This window comes from Leucoraja erinacea, chromosome 24 (genome assembly GCF_028641065.1).
Source record: "Leucoraja erinacea ecotype New England chromosome 24, Leri_hhj_1, whole genome shotgun sequence".
Taxonomy (NCBI): domain Eukaryota; kingdom Metazoa; phylum Chordata; class Chondrichthyes; order Rajiformes; family Rajidae; genus Leucoraja; species Leucoraja erinaceus.
Genome location: NC_073400.1, coordinates 19,597,577 through 19,618,658, shown reverse-complemented (window position 1 = coordinate 19,618,658; position 21,082 = coordinate 19,597,577). Strand labels below are relative to the sequence as shown.

Below are 21,082 nucleotides of genomic sequence, written 5' to 3'. Positions count from 1 at the left end.
TCTTTAATACATTTGTTCTATATCACTGTCTCTATCTCTCGTTTCCCATTCCCCTGACTCTGTCTGAAGAAGGGTCTCAGCCTGAAGCATCACCTATTCCTTCTGCCAAAAGATGCTTCCTGACCCGCTGAGTTACCCCAGCACTCTGTGTCAATCTCCGCTCACTTCATTGGTTGGCCGGCAGAGGCCGCGCTTTCTCATTGGCAGGTCTGTGGGTTACGCTCTCTGATTGGCCGCTCCGGGGGACCAATGGATGCTGAGTGGCCAGAGAAGCTGCCGCCCGATTGGTTGCCCGCGGTTGCTGGGGTGACAGCGTCTGGGAGCTGGGGCCATGGAGATGGCGACGACGCTTCTTCAGTTTGTACTGTGGGCAGGTGAGGGGCGGGGCTGGAGGGGGCGTGATGAAAAGGGAAGAGACGGTTCGGAGAGACGGGGTTATAGGAGACGTTGAGGCCACTGTCCGCCCCCACCCCCACCCCCAGACTCCACACTCCAGCTCCCTGCACCTACCCTTTCCCCATACCCACCCTCCTCCACCACCTTCACACACCCCTCCCTCTGGACCTCCTTCCTCCACCCCTCTCCCTGGAAAGATCCACTCCACATCCCCACTCCTCTCCATGGACCAAGACGCCTCACCAAACACCAGCTCATAGTCTCCCTGATTGACTGACCCCATTTTCTTGGGAGATTTTCCCACTACATTTTCATCCTCTGGTGCCCCAGCCCCACACAGCCTGCTGCTATCTTCTGAAGAAACACAAGCAGGACTGTGCTGGCAAATCCATTATTTCAGCCTGCTCTTCCCCCCATCTTTTCTGTCTGGGTCCATTCCCTTCACACCTATATCCATACCATCTCTAATGGCTTGGGACACATTGGTAGTTTTCAGTTCCTTGATCCCAATCGGTTTGCCGTCTTCCCCAGGCCTTCTCCATTCCCGTAACATTCAACATCCCTCCCCTCGCACTCCCACTACCTCTATTACAACTCTCCCCACATTGCACCTCTCCTTACACACTCTGCCCTCCCTGGTTCATCGTTGTCCCATCCCTTTACCCTCACACTCTCTCTCTCCCACTCTGTCCCCATCCAGATGTGGCTCAGGCTATCTGGAGACCCTCCTATGTGGTGAATGCCACCATCGGACAATCGATAACGTTGCGGCCCATTCTGAAGGCCCACCCTGAGATAATTCAGTGGGGTTATCGCCGGAGAAATGGGGAGCCTCCTATCACTCTGTGTGAGAAGATGGGCAACAAAAGCAGGATGTGTTTCTCACCCTCCGACACACGCATGGAGTTGTTGCCTGACTATGGACTGCAATTGTTCATGGTCAAGCCCTCTGACAATGGGCTGTATCGCATGGTAGTTTGGTATATCTGGGATGAGATGACACGCAGTGTCCTACAACTGCAAGTGTACGGTGAGTAGCCAGCTCTCTCTCCCCAGGTAATTGATGAGGAAAGGTAAAGGAGAGTTGGCAAGTGAGAAGCCAAAAACAAACTATAAGAGCTTCTACAGATTTGTTAAAAGAAAATGGAAACATAACCTGGGCCACTTTCATGCTGAGGTAGGAGATATTGTATTGGTGAATAATGACAGGAATAAAACAAATATTTTATAGCCTTCTTGGTGGAGGAAGTCATTGAAAACCTCGGAAGAGAGTGGAGGAGAGCAGATTCATGTGAGATGTGCAGTCAAGATAATCAGCATCCAACACATTACAGAATCATTAATGGGACTGATAAATGATCAATCTAATCTGACCCAACCTCTGAAACCCGCCACCTCTATCACCTTAAGAATAAGGGTTGTAGTTGCAGGGCTATACCATTGCCAGCAAGTTCCCATCCAAGTCCCACACTAATATGACTGCTCATTTCCTTTTCCCCCAACTCTGTCTGAAGAAGGGTCTGGACCCGAAACGTCACCTCCTGCGATGCTGCCTGTTCTGTTGAGTTACTTCAGCACTTTGTGTCTATCTTAGGAAATATATCAATTGCACTGTAGAACACCTCCACCAGAAGGACTGCAGAAATTTAAGAGATTTCAGCACCATCTTCTCAAGATGAATAGTGCCTTTCAATTTCTGCCTCTCAGGGGGAGTCATAAGTCAAGAGAGTTTAATTGTCATATGTTGACAATTATAATGTTATTAGAAAGGAACTTGCACAAGTTAATTGGAGTAGCTTGTTTGTGGGAAAATGAATGTTTGGAAAGTGGGATGCTTCTAAAAGTGTGATGACAAGAGTTCACAGCATGCATGTTCCTGTTAGAGTGCAGGGGAAAGCAGGTGGGTATAAGGAAGCTTGGATGACAAGAGAAATTAAGGCTTTGATCAGGAAAACAAAGAAGGCACGGGACAGGTATAGGCAGCTGGGATCAAGTGTATCCCTGGAGGAGTTTAGGGAATTGAGAATTAATCTGCAATTTGAGAGGGAGAAGGTGAAATTGGATGTGTTGGTATTGTAGCTGAGCAAAAGGGGACTGCAGAGGCATGAGGGAGGACCTAGCCAAAGTTGACTGGAAAAGGACCCTAGCACAGGGTGACGGTGGAACAGCAATAGCAGGAATTTCTGGGAATAATCTGGAAGATGCAAGCTCTTTTCATTCCAAAGAGGAAGAAAGATTCTAGGGGGAGAAAGAGGTGACCATGGCTGACAAGGGATGTCAAGGACAGTATAAAACTAAAAGAGAAGGCATATAACATAGCAAAGATTAATGGGAAGCCAGAGGATTGGGAAGCTTTTAAAGAACAACTGCAGGTAACTAAAAAGCCAAAATGGGGAGAAAAGATGAAATACGAAGGTAAGTTAGCCAATAATATAAAAGAGGATAGCAAGAGTTTCTTCAGTTATATAAAGAGTAAGAAAGAGGCAAGAATGGAAGTTGGGCCGCTGGAGAATGATGCAGGAGAAGTAACAATGGGGAATAAAGAAATGGCAGAGAAGTTGAATAACTTTTTTGCATCAGTCTACGCAGTGGAAGACACCAGCAATGTGCCTGAAATTCAAGGCAGTCAAGGGGTGGAAGTTAGTGGAGTGGTTATTACTAGGGAGAAGGTGCTTGGGAAGCTGAAAGGGCTGAAGGTGGATAAGTCACCTGGACCAGATGGACTGCAGCCTAGGGTTCTGAAAGAGGTGACTTTAGAGATTGTGGAGACAATGACAGTGGTATTTCAAGAATCACTAGAGACATGAGAGGTCCTAGATGATTGTAAAATTGCCAATATTACCTTGCTGTACAAGCAATATAAGCCAGTTAATAGCATGGATAGCAGATTGACTAGATGGCAGAAATCAAAGTATGGCAATAAAGGTGGCTGTTTCTGGTTGGCTGCCAGTGCCTCAGGGGTCGATGCTGCGGCCGTTACTCTTCACGTTGTACATGAATGATTTGGACGAGGGGATTGAAGGCTTTGTGGCCAAGTTTGCAGATGATACGAAAATAGGTGGAAGGGCAGGTAGTGCAGAGAAAGCAGGGACTCTGCAGAAGGACTTGGACAGGTTGGGAGAGTGGGCAGAGAATTGGCAGATGGAATATAGTGTAGCAAAGTGTGGAGTCATACATTTTTATAGTAGAAAAAAGTAATAGACTATTTTCTAAATGGGGAGAGAATCCAGAAATTGGAGGTGCAAAGGGACTTGGGTGTGCTGGTGCATGGTTCCCAAAAAGTTCATTTGCAAGTCAAATCGGTAGTAAAGAAAGCAAACTCAATGCTAGCATTTATTTCAAGAGGGCTTATATAAAAAACAGGGATGTAATGGTGAGGCTCTATAAGGCGCTGATAAGGCCGTATTTGGTATGTTGGGAGCAACTTTGGGCACCAAATCTGAGGAAGGATGTGTTGGCTCTGGAGAGGGTCCAGAGGAGGTTTGCAAGAATAATCCCAGAATGAGTAGGATAACCTCTGATGAGCATTTGTCGGCACTGGGCCTGTACTCGGTGGAGTTTAGAAGAATGAGGGTGGACCTCATTGAAACATACAGAATAGTGAAAGGCTTGGATAGAGTGGATGTGGAGAGGATGTTTCCACTAGTGGAAGAGTCTAGGACTAGAGGTCACAGGCTCTGAATTAAAGGAGGTTATTTTAGGAAGGAGTTGAGGAGACATTTATTTAGTCAGACAGTGGTGAATCTGTGGAAATCTTTGCCACAGAAGGCTGGAGAGGGTACATCAGTGAATATATTTAAGGGAGAGAGAGATAGATTTTTGATTAGTACAGACCAGAGGTTATGGGGAGAAGGCAGGAGAATGGGGTTAGGAGGATGAAATAGATCAGCCATGATTGAACGGTGGAGTAACTTGATGGGCCGAATGATGTAATTCTACTATCACTTATGACCTTATGAGAATCAGACTTAAAAAGAAAATCAGAAGGAGAAAAAGCAGATAATCTTAAAGAAAATCGAAGAGATTTAATAAGTACATTAGAAGAAAGTGGGAGAGAGAGAATAGGCCTCCTCAGAAATCAAATTTGTCATCTTTGTGTGCAACTGCGGAAGATGGATAAGGTCCTCAATCAGTATTTGTCAAGTCAAACTGTAATGAAAGGACTAATGCTAAATGAAAATCACAAGCACACAATAGTAGCAAAAGAGCATATACCGTACAGGTGAAAAGGGGAGGAGTATTATGTATGTAATAGAAATGTTATTACCTGCCTCCAAGTTAAAGGGGGAGGAGTGTTAGGTATGGGATAATTAGAATAAGTAATTGGTGTCTTGTGATGTCTTGGGCAAGTACGCATGAGCAGGGGGAGACTGGAGGTGGCGTCCTGCAGTAAAGAAGCTTGTATGATTCCTCCCGTGTCCAAGCCTTTATTCAAGACAGTTCAAAGCATCCGAATACACAACAATTGGCAACGAGGATAAAAGAACGAAGATAAGAACAAGGCCAGCAAGAAGAATCGAAAACAAAAGTTAAAAATAGAAGTAGTATTTGGAAACAAGTGGAACAGCACCAAGCCAAATGGTTTTGAAATGGCGCCAAAAAGAAAAAAGGTAGGAACGGGAAGCAATAGCTCAGGGAAGAGCTAGGAAAACAAGCAGGGCCAGTAAGGGTCACCAAGCACTGTGTCAGCTTACCTGGAATGTATCCAGGGCTGTGCAGCCCACAGCCAAGCCCAAGCAGCAGCAACAGGCGTCGGGTGGGGGCCTAGTACCATGAAGGCCACGGACAGGTTCAGAGAAGCCACCGACAAGAGGACCGTGTAACCCACGGCCAGCCCCAGTAGCAGCCACAGACGTCAGGTGAGGGCCTGGTACCGTGTAGGCCACGGACAGGTCCAGAGAACCACCGACAGAGGCTGAGTCTTCAGCCCAACCGGGAACAGTCAACCCAGTGGGGGGAGAAAACAGAGAAAGTCCCGGTCGGGATCAGAGTCAGCCCAACCGTGAACAGTAAAACGGACAGGCCCGTGAGAGAAGTTGACTTGCGGCTAAAACTTGAACAGTATAATCTAAGAGACTGTCCTAAAAACTGCCGCGATCGCCAGCAAAGGCATGCAGGACTGATTATATACAACACCCGATTAGCAGCCGGTTTTTCACCTGCTAAAAGACTAAACTGTTAAACACCTTAAGACCTACAACATCCAAATGCCTTCAAGGTAATGGCTGAAGCAATAAATCAAGTGGAACTGTAAATTAATTGCTGAATCTGCCAAAATAAAAAGGGGAAAAAAAAATGGAAAAGAAGTGTTTGGTCATTGAGTGAAATCCAGTTCATCATTTCAGGATGTTTGAATCAGATCCCTTTCAAGCGGGGAATCTGCACAAAAACATTAGAAGACTTGACAGTATTTATTCTCTGTTTTTATCATGGACAAAGACATGAAGACTGGGAAACCTGGGGGCAGTTAATGGAGACGTCTTGAGGGCAGTCTGTATTACAGTCCAGTGGGTGCTGGATCTACTAAGGTATATGGCGGTTGATAAATCTCCCGCGCCTGATCAGAAAAATTTGAGGACACTTTTTTGAGGCTTGGGAAGAAATTGCAGGAGGTCTGGTTGAGAAATATGAATCATTAGGCACAGGTGAGATGCCAGAAGACTGGAGGGTGGTTAATGTTGTGCCTGCATTTAAGAATCTGCATGGAAAAGCCTGGGACCAGTTAGCCTAATGTTTGTGGCGGGCAAGTTACTGGAGAGGGAGATATCTGTACACTGACTGATGTCTCTCAGTCCTTTTCTCATAGGGTGATATCTGTGACTCTGACTGGTGTCTCCATGTCCTGGAGTATATCCATTCAATAAATGCGATGCCTTCAATTTCTCCCTGTCCAGGAGATATCTGTTCACTGACTGGTTCCCCCTCTCTCCCTGTCCAAGATATGTTCACTGTCTAGTTCCCCTCCTCTCTTATTCGGGGCAATATCAATTTACCTTCTGGGACCCACCCTTCTGACTCTCTATATTCTGCCTGTAGAGCCGGTGAAGAACGTGTCTATCCTGGTGAGTCAAGCAGCGGACTCCAGGGCCTGCATACTGCACTGCCAGGTGTCGCATGGCAATGGGCTGCATTTCATGTGGCAGGCTGCCGGCTGTGAGCTGACCTCCGACAAGCTGCACAACATCACCAATAAAGGCAGCTCCCTCACCGTCTCCACGGCCGCCATGTATTCCATGATCTACTCACTCTACCGCTGCACCGTCTCCAACCCTGTCAGCAAGCAGAGCATGGAGGTCAACCTGAAACGGGATTGCAGCACAGGTCTGACCCCTCACTAAGAATGGGACAGGAGGCGAAGGGTCAGGTCTGTCTCACTTGGGCAAGACTGGGTGGGAGAAGGTCAGGCCTGCCTCACTGTGGGTGGGACAGGGTGGAGAAGTATCTGGTCTGTCTCGCTGGGGATGGGTCAGGGCTGGACAGGGTGGGGGAGATTAGATATGTCTCTGAGGAATGACTGGATGGGAGAGGTTTGGGTCTGTCTCACTGAGGATCAGGATGGAGAAGGTTCAGGTCTGTCGCACTGGGGACGGGTCAGGGTGGGTTAGGGTTAGGTCTCATTGGGGATGGGACCAGATTTTCATGGAGGGGACGGGTCTGTCTTTCTAGGGGTGGGACAAGGTGGAGGCAATATAGGAATGTCTCATGAGGAACAGGGCAGGGTTGAAGCAGGGTAGGCCTGAACCCCCACCCTCCTCTTATTGTGGATGGGACAGGGTGAAGGATGATCAGATCATCACCCCTTCACTGGAGACAGGGCAAGGTGGAAGCGAGCCCTGATTTCTCTCACCAGGTTTGGCCCCCAAGGTAGGAGGTGGGACAGACTGGAGAAGAGTTGGGTCTGACCTCTTCACTGTAGGCAGAACAGGATCGGTTTGGAACAGATTTGTCACCCACCTCCCCCTCAATTGGCATGGGACAGGTCAGGTGCAAATGGGTCTGGCCCACTTTCACTGGGGAAGGGACTGGACAGGTCTGGCAGTGTCAGACTCTGCTCAGAGTGGGATGGAGTGAGGGTTGACCTGTTCATTCCCAAGATGGTCTGGGAGTGCCTTAATTTGGTCTCATCAAGGATTGTCCAAATTGACCCCTGTTCTCCATGGGTGCTCTAGATTCATTGTTCCTGATCTATCAAACATTTAATAATAGGGAAATTATTTATTGCCAAAGAAAGACACAAAATGCTGGAGTAACAGCGGGTCAGGCAGCATCCTAGAGAACATGGATAGGCCGGATTTCAGGTCGGAACCCTCCTATCGGCTGATTTCAAGGGGGTTGGAAAGAAAGCTGGAAAAGAGATGGAGAAGGACAAAGCTTGACCGGTAGTAGGTGAACACAGGCAAGGGTTTTTTTTATTTATGGGCAGACTGTTGGTCAAAGGCCATAGATGAAGAGACAGGTGAGAGCCCAAAACGTATAATGAATTGCAAATTGTTAAGCACAGGGATAGAAAAGTTGTCAATTGTGTATCCATTGAAAATGGTGCACATGGTGGGGGTGGGGATAAACAGATGCAAGATCAGCATGAGTTCAAGGGAGGGAAGGAGGTAAGTGGGGGGGGGGGGGGGGGGGGGGGGGGGGGCGGAGAGAAACTGCTAGAGCAAACTCAGCTGTTAGTTAGTATCTGTGCATTTGTGCAGGGAAATGGTCCCACAACAACTTTTCTTTTGATTCCTCTCACTTTCTTCAATACCTTTACATTTCCATTCTCAACAGGAAGGCCTCTGGCCCTCAGTTTCTTCTTGGAACAGAGACCTAACCAGTTCCCCTCATTCTAGCATCTGCGTCTATGTCCAATGCAAAGCATTTGATAAGGTTCCGCATGGTAGGCTACTCAGAAAGGTGAGATCGCACTGGATCTAGGGGGAGCTTGCCAACTGGATAGAGAATTGGATTCATGGAAGGAAGCAGAGGGTGATGGAAGGTTGTTTTCTGGACTGAAGGCCTGTGACTAGTGGTATGCCTTAGGGATTGATGCTGGGCCCATTGCTGTTTGTGGTTTATATCAACGATTTGGATGACAATGTACAAGGAATGATTAGTAAGTTTGCTTTAGTAAGCAGGTGTATCATAGTTAGTGAAGATGGTTATCAAAACGTAGAGGAGGATCTTGATCAATTGACAAGTGGAATGAGGAATAGTTAATGGAGTTTAATGAAGTTAAGTCTGAGGTGTTGCATTTTTGGAAGTCAAACCAGGGCAGGACCTTCATAGTAAATAGCAGCACCATGGGAAGTGTTGTAGAGCAAGTAGATCTAGGAGTGCAGATACATAGTTCCCTGAAAATGGCATCATAGATAACCAGGGTGGTCATGACAGCTTTTGGCACATTAGCTTTTGTCAGTCATGGTACTGTATAGAAGATTGACACAAAATGCTGGAGTAACTCAGCGGGATAGGCAACATCTCAGGAGAGAAGGAGTGGAGAGAACCCATTCCTTCTCTCCAGAGATGATGCCTTTCCCACTGAGTTACTCCAGCATTTTGTAAATATCTTTGATTTAAATCAGCATTTGCAGTTCTTTCCTACACATACTGAGTATAAAAGTTGGGATGTTATGTAACATTTGTACATGACATTGATGAGGCCACTTTGGAGTACAGCTACCTCTCATTTTACACAAGGGTTGCATTTTGGAAAAGCAGCGTGTATCTCAAAAGCGTGTAAATTAAACATATTTTTACTGTAAGAATGTCTGTAAATGTTACAGGTTAGGGGAAAAGTCATATAACAATCTGCATAAATAGTTTGTATGACTCCATTATTTTTTTTACCTTCCTCATTAATAAAGGAAAAAAACAGTTAATATGGAAAAACTAACAGTAAATAAATCTTAAATAAACATTGTCAATAAACACTTAAGATGGCTTTGGCAGCGAGTCAATGTTGTTCTATTTAGTACCTTGCCAGGCATCACAGGCCACGATGCTGCCAGACATATGTTACAGGGTATTTCAAAAATACAAACATGTAAATTAAGCTTTGGTATTAATTAAACAAGTGAGTTATTCCAAAAATGTAAAAATTAAACACACGTAAAATGCGAGTTGGCTGTATTGATTTCAGTTTTGGCCACTGTTATAGGAAAAATGGTGTTACGCTGGAGAGAGTTCAGAGAAGATTTATGAGGGTTTTGCCAGGACTTTAGAGCCAGAGCTGTAGGGAGAGGTTGGGCAGGCTGGGACTTTATTCCTTGGAGCAGAGGAGGGGTAATCCTATAGAGGTGTATAAGGTCATGATGGGATTTGATAGGGTAGATGCACAGTGTTTTACCTAGAGTAGGGAAATCGAGAACCAGCAGACATGGGTTTAAGGTGAGAGGGGAATGATTTAATAGAAACCTAACCTGCAACTTTTTCACACAGAGGTGGCAGGTATATGTATTGAGCAGCCAGAGGAGGTAGTTAAGGCAGATTAACAACATTTAAAATACATTTGGACAGGTACATAGATAGGAAAGTTTTAGAGGAAGGGATTTGTGGAAGGGAGATCTTGCCTGATAGACCGATTTAAATTATTTGAGGAAGTAAATAGCAGAATAGGCAAAGGAAAGTCAGTGAATATTGTTTACCTAGATTTTCAGAAGGCCTTTGACAAGGTGCCACATTGTGAGGCTGCTAAAGAAGATGGTATCAGAGGGAAATTAGTAGCATGGATAGCAGGTTGGCTGTGGCAGGATGCATAGAGTGGCAATAAAGGGGGCTTTTTCTGGTAGGCAGCCAGTTACTAATGGTGTTCCGCTGTAGTCAGTGCTGGGGCCGCTACTCTTCACATTCTATATCAATGATGTGGATGCGAGAATTTAAGGTTTTGTGGCCAAGTTTGCAGATTATACGAAGATAGGTGGAGGGGTTGGAAATGTAGAAAAAGCAGGGACTTTGCAGAAGATCTTGGACAGGTTGGGAAAGTGCGCTAAGAAGTAGCAGATGAAATACAGTGTAGCAAAGTGTGGAGTCATGCATTTTGGGAGTCGGAATAAAAGCATAGACTATTTTCTAAATGGAGGGATAATTCAGAAATCGGAGGTGCAAAGGGACTTGGGAGTGCTGGCACGGAATTCCCAAAAAGTTAATTTACAAGTCGAATTGGGAGTAAGGAAAGCAAATGCAATGCTAGCAAAAATTTTGAGAGTACAAGAATATAAAAGTAGGGATGTAATGCTGAGGCTTTTTGAGGCACTGGTCAGACTGCATTTGGTGTATTGTGAGCGGTTTTGGGCCTCATATCCGAGGAAGGATGTCCTGGAGTTGGAGAGGGTCCAGAGGAGGTTTACGAAAATGATCCCAGGAATGATTGAGTTAAACTATGATGAGTGTTTCTGACAGCACTGGGCCTGCACTCGCTGGTGTTTAGAAAGATGAAGGGGGACCACATTGAAACTTACCGAATAGTGAACGGCTTAGATAGAGTGGATGTGAAGAGGATATTTCCACAGGTAGGAAAGTCTAAGACCATATGCCATAATCTCAGAATAAAAGGACGTACCTTTAGAAAGATGGTGGGGAGTTTCTTCAGTCAAAGAGTGGTGACTCTGTGGAATTCATTGCCACAGAAGATTGTGGAGGCCATAATGGATAGAGATTGACAGATTCCTGATTAGTATGGGTTTCAGGAGTTATGAGGAGTAGGCGGAGAATGAGGATGAGAGGAGAAGATAGATCAGCCATGACTGAATAGCGGAGTAGAGTTGATGTGCTGAATGGCCTAATTATGCTCCTATAACTAAAGAGGAAAATAGGCCAAACGTGGGGAGATGGGACTAGTGTAGATGGGGCATCTTGGTCAGCATTGGCAAGTTGGGCCGAAGGGCCTGCTTCCATGCCACATGACTAATTAATACTCCCCTACATGTAGGGGAGATTGTCCTCATCCTCAACAACTCCTTTTGATTCCTCTCATTCTTCAATTAACATAATCTGTCAATTTCTCTGCACATATGCTGCCTGACACATTGAGTTCCTCCAGCAGTTTATTTTTTGCCCACCAAGAATAGTCTGGGTCTACCTGTACTTGGCTGTAATCTCATTTTGGTTAGCTTGAGCCAGCCTAGGCTTGGCCTATTCTTGCCCCTGGTTAAGCCCAGACGAACCCACCTGAGAAGGAGGGGTCAAATTTAGGCTGGCCCAGACTAAACCAGAGTGACCAGAACAAAAGCAAGGCTGATCCAGGTACATCCAGACTAAATGAAATGAAAGTAAGAGTTACAGGAGGTGCAGTTGGGGCAGCGCAGTGGCACAGCAGGTAGAGCTGCTGCTCCACTGCTCCAATGACCTTGGTTCATTCATGACCTCCAGGTTGACCACGGGGATAAAATGGAAACAAGGTTATCTGATCAGTGAATTAATGGGAGCAGTGGGAGAGTGGGAACAGACAGAATAACACGGGTGAAATAATATAGGATAGGTGAAATGCATGCCAATTCAAGGCATGCCCAGTAGGTGAGTCCTAATGCAGTCTCAACCTGAAATATCAACATTCCCTTTGCCTTCATGGATGCTGATTGACCCATTTATATTTCCAGCAGTTTATTTTGTTCTCTAATTCCAGCATTCTAATGTGAGAACCTGGTTGGAGCTTCACTCTTTATCTACCCATGCCCTGGAAGTGTGTTATGGGAAAGCATAGAGGGAGCTTCACTCTGTGTCTAAACCATGCCTCGGGAGTGTGTGATGGGACAGTGTAGAGGGAGCTTCATTCTGTGTCTAACCTGTGCCCTTTTTTTTCTTCTTTACAAATACTTTATGCAAAAAACAAAATCAACATACAAAGTAGTATGTCGTTCATACCAAAAACTGCCTGTATCGGCAGTTTACAAACAAAGACAAAAAATTCAAATTAAAATTCCGCCATCCTTATCTATAATACAATCAACCTCCCGCGGCGACCAGCGTTCGCGTAAGGCCTCCAACGTCCCCGTGGACACCGCGTGTTCCCTCTCCAGGGCAATGCGGGCATGGACGTAACCCCGGAAATGGGGCAGGTAACCTGTGCCCTGGGAGTGTGTGATGGGACAGTGTAGAGGGAGCTTCATTCTGTGTCTAACCTGTGCCCTGGGAGTGTGTGATGGGACAATGCAGTGAGATTTCACCCATTCAGAGAATAAAGGACACCTCGTATTTTGCATTGCAGGGTTTGATGTGAAGTCATTACCAATCTGGGCCTTTATACTGATCGGTATATTTGGCTTTATCCTAACATTCCTCCTGTTCTTTTTCGTCTTCTTGTTCTGGTGCAGGGACATGAGATGGTTCCTTCGTAGCAGACTAGGTAAGTGAGCTGGGGCTGGACACATTGGCTGGGAATTAATTCATTCTTCTCTCCCGTCTACAGTCATCTTCCCATTGATTGTCATTTTTTAATCTCATTCTGTGAGGGTGTGTATCAAAAATATCATTTTCTGAGTGAAAGCACAAGTGTGTACAGTGGCTTGCAAAAGTATTCATACCCCTTGAACTTTTTCACATTTTGTCACATTACAACCCCAAACGTAAATGTATTTTATTGAGATTTTATGTGATAGACCAACACAAAGTGGCGCATAATTGTGAAGTGGAAGGAAAATGATACATGGTTTTCAAATTTTGTTTACAAATAAAAAACTGAAAAGTGTGGCATGCAAAAGTATTCAGCCCCCTTTACTCTGATACCCCTAAATAAAATCCAGTGCAACCAATTGCCTTCAGAAGTCACCTAATCAGTAAATAGAGTCCACTTGTGTGTAATCTAATCTCAGTATAAATACAGCTGTTCTGTGAAGGCCTCAGAGGTTTGTTAGAGAACATTATTGAACAAACAGCATCATGAAGCCCAAGGAACACACCAGACAGGTCAGGGATAAAGTTGTGGAGAAGTTTAAAGCAGGGTTAGGTTATAAAAAAAATATCCCAAGCTTTGAACATCTCACGGAGCACTGTTCAATCCATCATCTGAAAATGGAAATAGTATGGTACAACTGCAAACCTACCAAGACATGGCCGTCCACCTAAACTGACAGGCAAGGAAAGGAGAGCATTGATCAGAGAAGTAGCCAAGAGGCCCATGGTAACTCTGGAGGAGCTGCAGAGATCCACAGCTCAGGTGGGAGAATCTGTCCACAGGACAACTATTAGTCGTGCACTCCACAAATCGGGCCTTTATGGAAGAGTGGCAAGAAGAAAGCCATTGTTGAAAAAAAGCCATAAGAAGTCCTGTTTGCAGTTTGCCACAAGCAATGTGGGCGACACAGCAAACGTGTGGAGGAAGGTGCTCTGGTCAGATGAGACCAAAATTGAAATTTTCGGCCTGAATGCAAAACGCTATGTGTGGCAGAAAGCTAACACAGCACATCACCCTGAACACACCATCCCCACTGTGGAACATGGTGGCGGCAGCATCATGCTGTGGGGATGCTTTTCTTCAGCAGGGACAGGGAAGCTGGTCAGAGTTGATGGGAAGATGGATGGAGCCAAATACAGGGCAATCTTGGAAGAAAACCTGTTAGAGTCTGCAAAAGACTTGAGACTGGGGCGGAGGTTCACCTTCCAGCAGGACAACGACCCCAAACCTACAGCCAGAGCTACAATGGAATGGTTTAGATCAAAGCATATTCATGTGTTAGAATGGCCCAGTCAAAGTCCAGACCTAAATCCAATTGAGAATCTCTGGCAAGACTTGAAAATTGCTGTTCACAGACGCTCTCCATCCAATCTGACTGAGCTTGAGCTATTTTGCAAAGAAGAATGGGCAAAAATTTCAGTCTCTAGATGTGCAAAGCTGGTAGAGACATACCCCAAAAGACTTGCAGCTGTAATTGCAGCGAAAGGTGGTTCTACAAAGTATTGACTCAGGGGGGCTGAATACTTTTGCACGCCACACTTTTCAGTTTTTTATTTGTAAAAAATTTGAAAACCATGTATCATTTTCCTTCCACTTCACAATTATGCGCCACTTTGTGTTGGTCTGTCACATAAAATCCCAATAAAATACATTTACGTTTGTGGTTGTAACAAGACAAAATGTGGAAAAGTTCAAGGGGTATGAATACTTTTGCAAGCCACTGTATATGAGGAATATCTGTAATGTTTGTACATAATTGTGAATCTGTGTGCATGCGTGTGTATAGCGTTTGTGTGTGTGTGTGTGTATGCATATGAATGTGTTTTCTGACTATCAGTGTATGAAGAGCTTAATGTGTGTACATGCTTGCCATTTTAATGATAGTGTGCACATGTGCATACTGTATATGTTTGTGTTTGTGTGTATGCTTATATAAGCCTCGGTGTGTGGCAGAGGGAATGCCCATTCCAATGTGTAATTAAAAAAGACTCTGTGTGCGTGTGCGGGCAGGCGTGTGTTCATGCCCATGTCAATGTGTGAGTGAAGAAGAATGACAATGTAAGCTCCCTATGCCTGCAGTAGTGCTCCAGTGCCTCACCTGTACCTTTTTCCTTCCTTAGCCTGGTTCGGTCCGCCAGTGTCCCAGTACCCGGTTTTTAGCTCCGTTGTGGCTGTTCAGAATACCCAAGTAACTTCATGAAGGTGAGGTTGACTCCTGACTGGGAGAGTTCAGGATGGGGCTGGAAGAGGGTTGGTGTAGAATACATGGATCTGGTGTGGCATCCTTAGGACACTGAGCCAGACTACTCTGAACTTCCAATGTGGCTCTGCCTTGTGTGAGGAACCCTTCTCCATTCCTTTATAAATATGGAGGCAGGAGGAGGCTGTTCAGTCCCTCTCCAACCTGTCATACAGGAACAGGAGGAGGCTATTCAGTCCATCTCCAGCCTGCTAGTTGGGGACAGGAGGACCGTTCATTCCCTCTCCAGCCTGTTATACGGGAACAGGATGAGGCTGTTCAGTTTCATGAACGAGGAGGTCTTTTAGGTCCTTAAGCTTGTTCCTACTTCCAATTAAATAAACACATATTTTCCCCACACTGCATAATTATTGATAATTTACTTGCTAACACACGTCACCACGCCTCCATTTGCACTTCCATCCAGACACTCCAGCAGTCTTTCCAGGTGAGACAAGGCCTCGTGCAACTCTTCAAACCTCATCTACTGCATTCAGTGCTTCCACTGTAGCCTCCTCGACATTGGCCAGACCAAGCGTAGTCTAGACAACTGTTTTGCTGAACACTTGCACTCTGTCCACCAAGGCCTGTTGGAGCTCCCGGTTGCAACCATTTTACTTTCCCTTCCCATACCGACCTTTCTGTCCTTGACCCTCGCCTTTCCCAGACTAAGGCCACAAGCAATCCGGAGGAACATATTCTGCTTTTGTAGCTTAAAACGCACTGGTATGAACATTGAATTATACAATTTCAAGTAATATCCACCCTCCTCCCCTTTGTTATGTCTCTTGGTACACGCAACCTGGTACACGCAAATTTCTCCCACTATCTCCCACCTTTCCCAGTCACTCTGCTCCTTTCACCTCCATACACTCACCTCCCATCCCCGAGTCCCATATTTCCCTTTTACCCCCTTCTTTGCATTTCTTGCATTGCTTTGCATTTCACTCCTCTGCTGCCCTTATCTGACACCCTATTGTCTTCTTTGCACCTCTAGCCTTTGTTACTTACTCCACTCATCTGCCAATCACCTCCCTCTCCCTCACCGATACCTCGCTATTACTTGTCCATTTTGTCCTTTCCTTCTACAGATGATGCCTGACCACAGTTAGAAACATAGCAAATAGGTGCAGGAGGAGGCCATTCGGCCCTTCGAGCCAGCGGCTGATCGTCCCCAATCATAACCCGTGCCTGCCTTCTCCCCATATCCCTTGATTCCACTAGCCCCTAGAACTCTTTCTAACTCTCTATTAAATCCATCCAGTGATTTGACCTCCACTGCCCTCTGTGGCAGGGAATTCCACAAATTCACAACTCTCTGGGTGAAAACGATTTTTCGCACCTCAGTCTGAAATGGCCAACACTTTATTTTAACCCATCGACTGACAATATTAATGTTGGCACATTGCCATTTCTTTGTTATCACTAGGCTAAAACCTCAAACTTTGTTCCAACAGCACTGTGGAAGCACCTTTACCAGAGAGATTGCAGCAGTTCAAAAAGGTGGTTCTTTCATACATTCTCAAGAGAACACGGGATGGGTAATAAATGCTGGCCAATGATACCAAGATCCCTCACAAAAAAAAATCTAAATTTGTTGAGATTATCCCTGTTTCTTCTAAACGAGTCTAGTCGCCTCTTGCGTTGACTGTTATTAACTATGCATATGCAAATTAGTCCCACAATTGTCCCATCCATACTGCTCATCCATCTAGTGTGTGCCTCTTATAGTCTGCATTAAAACCAGTCCTCTCTGCTACTTCCTCAGGGTGTGAGAGGACCAGAAATGCTGCTTATGGCCTCTCGCTTAGGCAAAACCACCTCTCCGTCACAAGGCTCCAGGACCAGGACCACCACATCATCGCTGCCATCACCTTACTGATGTGGAGGACCTCCTCTACACCTGCTCCATCACTGAGGAGGAGGGGAGATGCAGGGTGTGGGAACCTAGCTCAGTTCAAAGGTGCGGGTGCACTCTTTGTTTGAACCTGATGTACTCTTTCTCCAGTAAAAATAATTTCTGAACTTGAATAGTGTCTTGACTCGGAAGGGGATGGACAGTGAAAGCCTAATGCTGCACTGATATGTTAATGTTCTGGAAAAAAGGTATCTGCATGATATCTATGGGAAATTATGTTCTTTGGTCCACAAAGGGTGGGAGGACTGTCAGTAATCTTGCATAAATTTGCCCAGCCTGTCCGCTGCTGAAATACTCCTGACCAAGAGGTGAGGATTCTGGCTAGATTAGGGTCAGAGCCTGGAATCATTGGCAATTAGACATCAGGGTCTGTATGAGGGGTTGGGGTCTAGAACTGAAATGGAAAGTTTGTCTGTAATTATTGGTCAGTCCAGGATGGGATTAAGGGTCATAATCTGGGATTAAAATTCATCATATCGATTAGATTAGGGATCACAAAGTTATTGTTTATGGTTTTAAACTGATATTGGGATTAGACACTGGGGCTAGGGGTCAGAGTCTATCGTTGAGGATTGGAGTTTGTGTCAGTCATGATCTGGGATTCGGGATCAGGGTCTGGGGTTAGGGGTCAAAATCTGGGGTTATGGATCCGGGACACAGATTGTTGGCGTAACTCCGCAGATCAGGCAGCATCTCTGGAAAACATGGATAGGCGATGTTTCGGACCTAGACCCTCCTTCGTGTCTTTTTATGTATTAACCAGCATCTGCAGTTTTTCGTTTCTACATTAGGGATTGGGATTTGAGTTAGGATCTTGGATTTGGAGCTAATCTGTATCAGAGATCAGGGGTTTAAGAAGGAACTGCAGATACTGGAAAATCAAAGGTACACAAAAATGCTCAGCGGGTGCAGCAGCATCTATGGAGCGAAGGACACCTTTAATTGGGGGGATTTGAGGACGGTGGGAATTAATGGTTGAGAGGAGAGTTGGGGAGGAGTTTGGGAGAGTCGGGGTCTGGGGTCACCCGTGACCTCTCCTCTCCATCCCATCTCCACCCTCGAGCGTCGACAGTTGAAGCAGCGGTTTAAACCGTGGGCACGAGCGGATCCAAAGCGGGCTCTGATTGGCGGATCCCCGGAGGGCGTTGGCCCGACCGAGCGGGCGCTTCCCATTGGTTGATGGAGGCGGGAGTGGGCGCGGGGGCGCGGGGGCATCGGGGCTGTCAGTTGGCGCCGCGCGATGGCCGCCCCTTTCCCCGCCCTCTGTGTTCTCATGGCGTTGTGCGCCGGTAAGGTGTAAGGTGGAGCGGGCATGGTGCACGGCGAGTGACTACCGTGGGGCCAAGTGAAGCCCGGGAGTGGGGAGGAGCAAAGGAGTCAAGGGTTGGAGATGTGGAGAGTGAGGAGGGGTGGGGGTCAGTGGGTAGGGGGTTAGCGAAAGGTCATGAGTAGGCATCTGGAGGTGTAGAGGTGGGAGTCGTTGGGAGGGAAGGAGTGAGGATAGGGAGGACCGGGGTCTGGAGAGTCACGGGTAGGGGTCATTTAAAGGGTTCATGATTGTGAGTTAATGAAAGTCCAGAAAAGCAGGGAAAGGCCAGCAGTATGGGTCGGTGGAATGGGACTGGGATGGGAGGGAGGGGGGCAATGAGTGAAGACCGGTAAGAATATCGGATGGGGAACTGAAGGGTATGGGTAAGGGAGCAGAAGAGTCGGGTGGTGGACAATGGGAAGGGGTCAAGGATGCAGTCAGTAGAAGTGGATCAGATGTAGTGGGGGTCATTGGGCAGGGTTAGTGATGGATATCAGTGGAAGGGGAGGGCGGGAAGGTTCAGTGTTGAGGGATCAACGGTGGCATCAGTGGGGAAGGGTCAGTGGTGTCAGCGGGTGGGGATAAATATAGGGAAGGGATCAAACGTGGGGTCAGTGGAATAAAGTGAGCAGATGTGGGGAGTGAGCCAGTGGTGGGTGTCAGTGGAAGAGAGGTGTCAAAGAAGTGAGTCGATGGAGGGTCAGTGTGGAGGGATCAGGTGTGGGGATCAGCAAGTGGTAATCAGAGAAGGAGTTGATACAGGGATGGGGTTCAGAGGAGGGGAGGGGTTGACATTGTGTTCAGTGGAAGAGTCAACGGTCATGGTCAGTGGAGTAGGGGGTCATACATGGGATAGTGGAGAGGAAGGTCAAGGATAGGGATGAGTGGGGAAGGTCAAGGGTGGGACATGGGAGGGGATCAATGGAGATGGTCATATAGATGGAGCTCAGTGGAGATGAGGGGTCAAGGCTGAAGGTCAGGAGTGGAAGGGTTAGGGTGGTGCTCATGGGAACGGTCAAGGATTGGGCCAGTGGTGGAGCCAGGAATGGGGTTCGGTAGATTATGGTCAGGGATGGAAACCAGTTGAGAGGAGAGACTTGGGTAGGGTGGAAAAGAGGGCCAGTGGAAAAGAGAGTTCAGTGGTGGAGTCAATGGAGAGGAGAGGTCAGGAATGGACATCAGTGGAGGGGAGGTGGGTCAGAGATGGGAGTTAGCAAAAAGGTCAGGATTGAGGGCCAGGGGGAGGGTGGGTGAGGGGTTTGATGAGGTGTTTTTTGAGTGCGGAGGTCAGTGGGTGTCAGTGGAATAGAGGGATCAGATATGGGGATCAAGGGAGGAGGAAATGGGGGAGGGTCAGCGATGAGGGTGGGGGGGGTGTGATCATATAAGATGGTATCAGTGGATGGGAATGGTCTGGGGAGAGAGTCAGTGGAGGGGAAGGGTCATTGTGGGGGTCAGGGGGAAAGGAGAGAGGTGGAAAGGGTCAGTGATGGGGGTTGATGTAGGAGGAAATCAGGGAGAGTTAGGGAATCTGGGTAAAGTGGAGGAGTTAAGAGTGAGGGTGAGAAGGGAGAGGGCATCACTAATCACGGTCAGTGTTGTGGAGTAGTCTGGGGGATGGCTTCAGTGGTGGGGAGGTCGGGTAGGGAAAAGTGGTAGGGTCAGCCGAAAGGAAAGGAAGGGGTGATTTAAGGTCAGTGGAGAGGAAGAGTCATGGGAAGGAGGGGGGGTCAGATGAGAAATTAGTGATGGGAGTTGAAGAGATCAGTGGAGGGGTCAGGAATGGGGTTCTGTAGGTAGACCTAAATGTGGGTCAGTGGTGTGAAAGGGTCATGGTCAGATGGGATGGATCAGGGGTGCGCTTAGTGGAGAGGTGGGGTCATAGAATGTTCACAGATGACAGACAATGAATAAAGAGATTGGGATTGGGGTAAGTGCAAGGGAGTTCATCGTAGATAGGGGTTGTATGAGGGAAGTGGTTTGAAGAGACATGTCGTTTATGGCGTTGGGATGAGGAGTCTTGACAGGGTCGGGATTCAGGGTGAGGAATCATGTTACGGGCTGGGATTAGGGTGAGGGTTCGTATCACAATCCAGGATTAGGGTTAGCGGCTATGCTACTGTGTAGTGTCAGCAAGAGGGGCCATGTTGGGGTTGGACAGGCTAGATGCAGGAAGATTGTTCCTGATGTTGGGGAAGTCCAGGACAAGGGGTCACAGCTTAAGGATAAGGGGGAAATCCTTTAAAACCGAGATGAGAAGAACTTTTTTCACACAGAGAGTGGTGAATCTCTGGAACTCTCTGCCACAGAGGGTAATTGAGGCCAGTTCATTGGCTATATTTAAGAGGGAGTTAGATGTGGCCCTTGTGGCTATGGATGAGAGGGTATGGAGAGAAGGCAGGTACGGGATACTGAGTTGGATGATCAGCCATGATCATATTGAATGGCGGTGCAGGCTCGAAGGGCCGAATGGCCTACTCCTGCACCTAATTTCTATGTTTCTATGTTATTGTCTGAGTCAGGTGAAGGAATATATGATTGTTCTGATTCAGGGTGAGATGCCATATCACTGTCTGGTTTGGGATAATGCATTGTTTCCAGGCCAAGGTTGGTGTAAAGTATCACTGTTGGAGTCAGATAAGGTGTCATTTAATTGTCTGAGTGTGAAGGGTCGTGAAGTTTGATGAGATCAGGGTGAGAGTTCTGTTGCTGTTTTGGGTTAGGGTGAAAAGACGCCTAACTGTAAAAGGTTATATCACTCTTCAAATTAATGTTGGAGGGTTATGTCACTGTCCAGATTTGGGGGAAGGGGGGAGTTGCGGTGTCACTGTCCAGGTCTATAAGAGA

At 46.7% G+C, this 21,082-nt stretch overlaps 1 protein-coding gene across 2 annotated transcripts; it reads left to right on the top strand.

Annotated features, from left to right (window-relative positions):
* Positions 1-472: 472 nt before the first annotated feature.
* LOC129708730 (uncharacterized) lies at positions 473-17,033 on the top strand. Of its 2 annotated transcripts, XM_055654687.1 has the most exons (5): positions 473-1,426; positions 6,433-6,717; positions 12,584-12,721; positions 14,890-14,971; positions 16,777-17,033. In XM_055654687.1, exons 1-4 carry the CDS (start codon positions 1,252-1,254, stop codon positions 14,967-14,969), a joined length of 678 nt encoding a protein of 225 aa, XP_055510662.1. In that variant the 5' UTR covers positions 473-1,251; the 3' UTR covers positions 14,970-14,971; positions 16,777-17,033. The 2 variants fall into 2 exon arrangements, 1 of the variants encoding a protein (XP_055510662.1); XR_008725399.1 differs by lacking the exon at positions 6,433-6,717.
* The last annotated feature ends 4,049 nt before the right edge of the window (positions 17,034-21,082 follow it).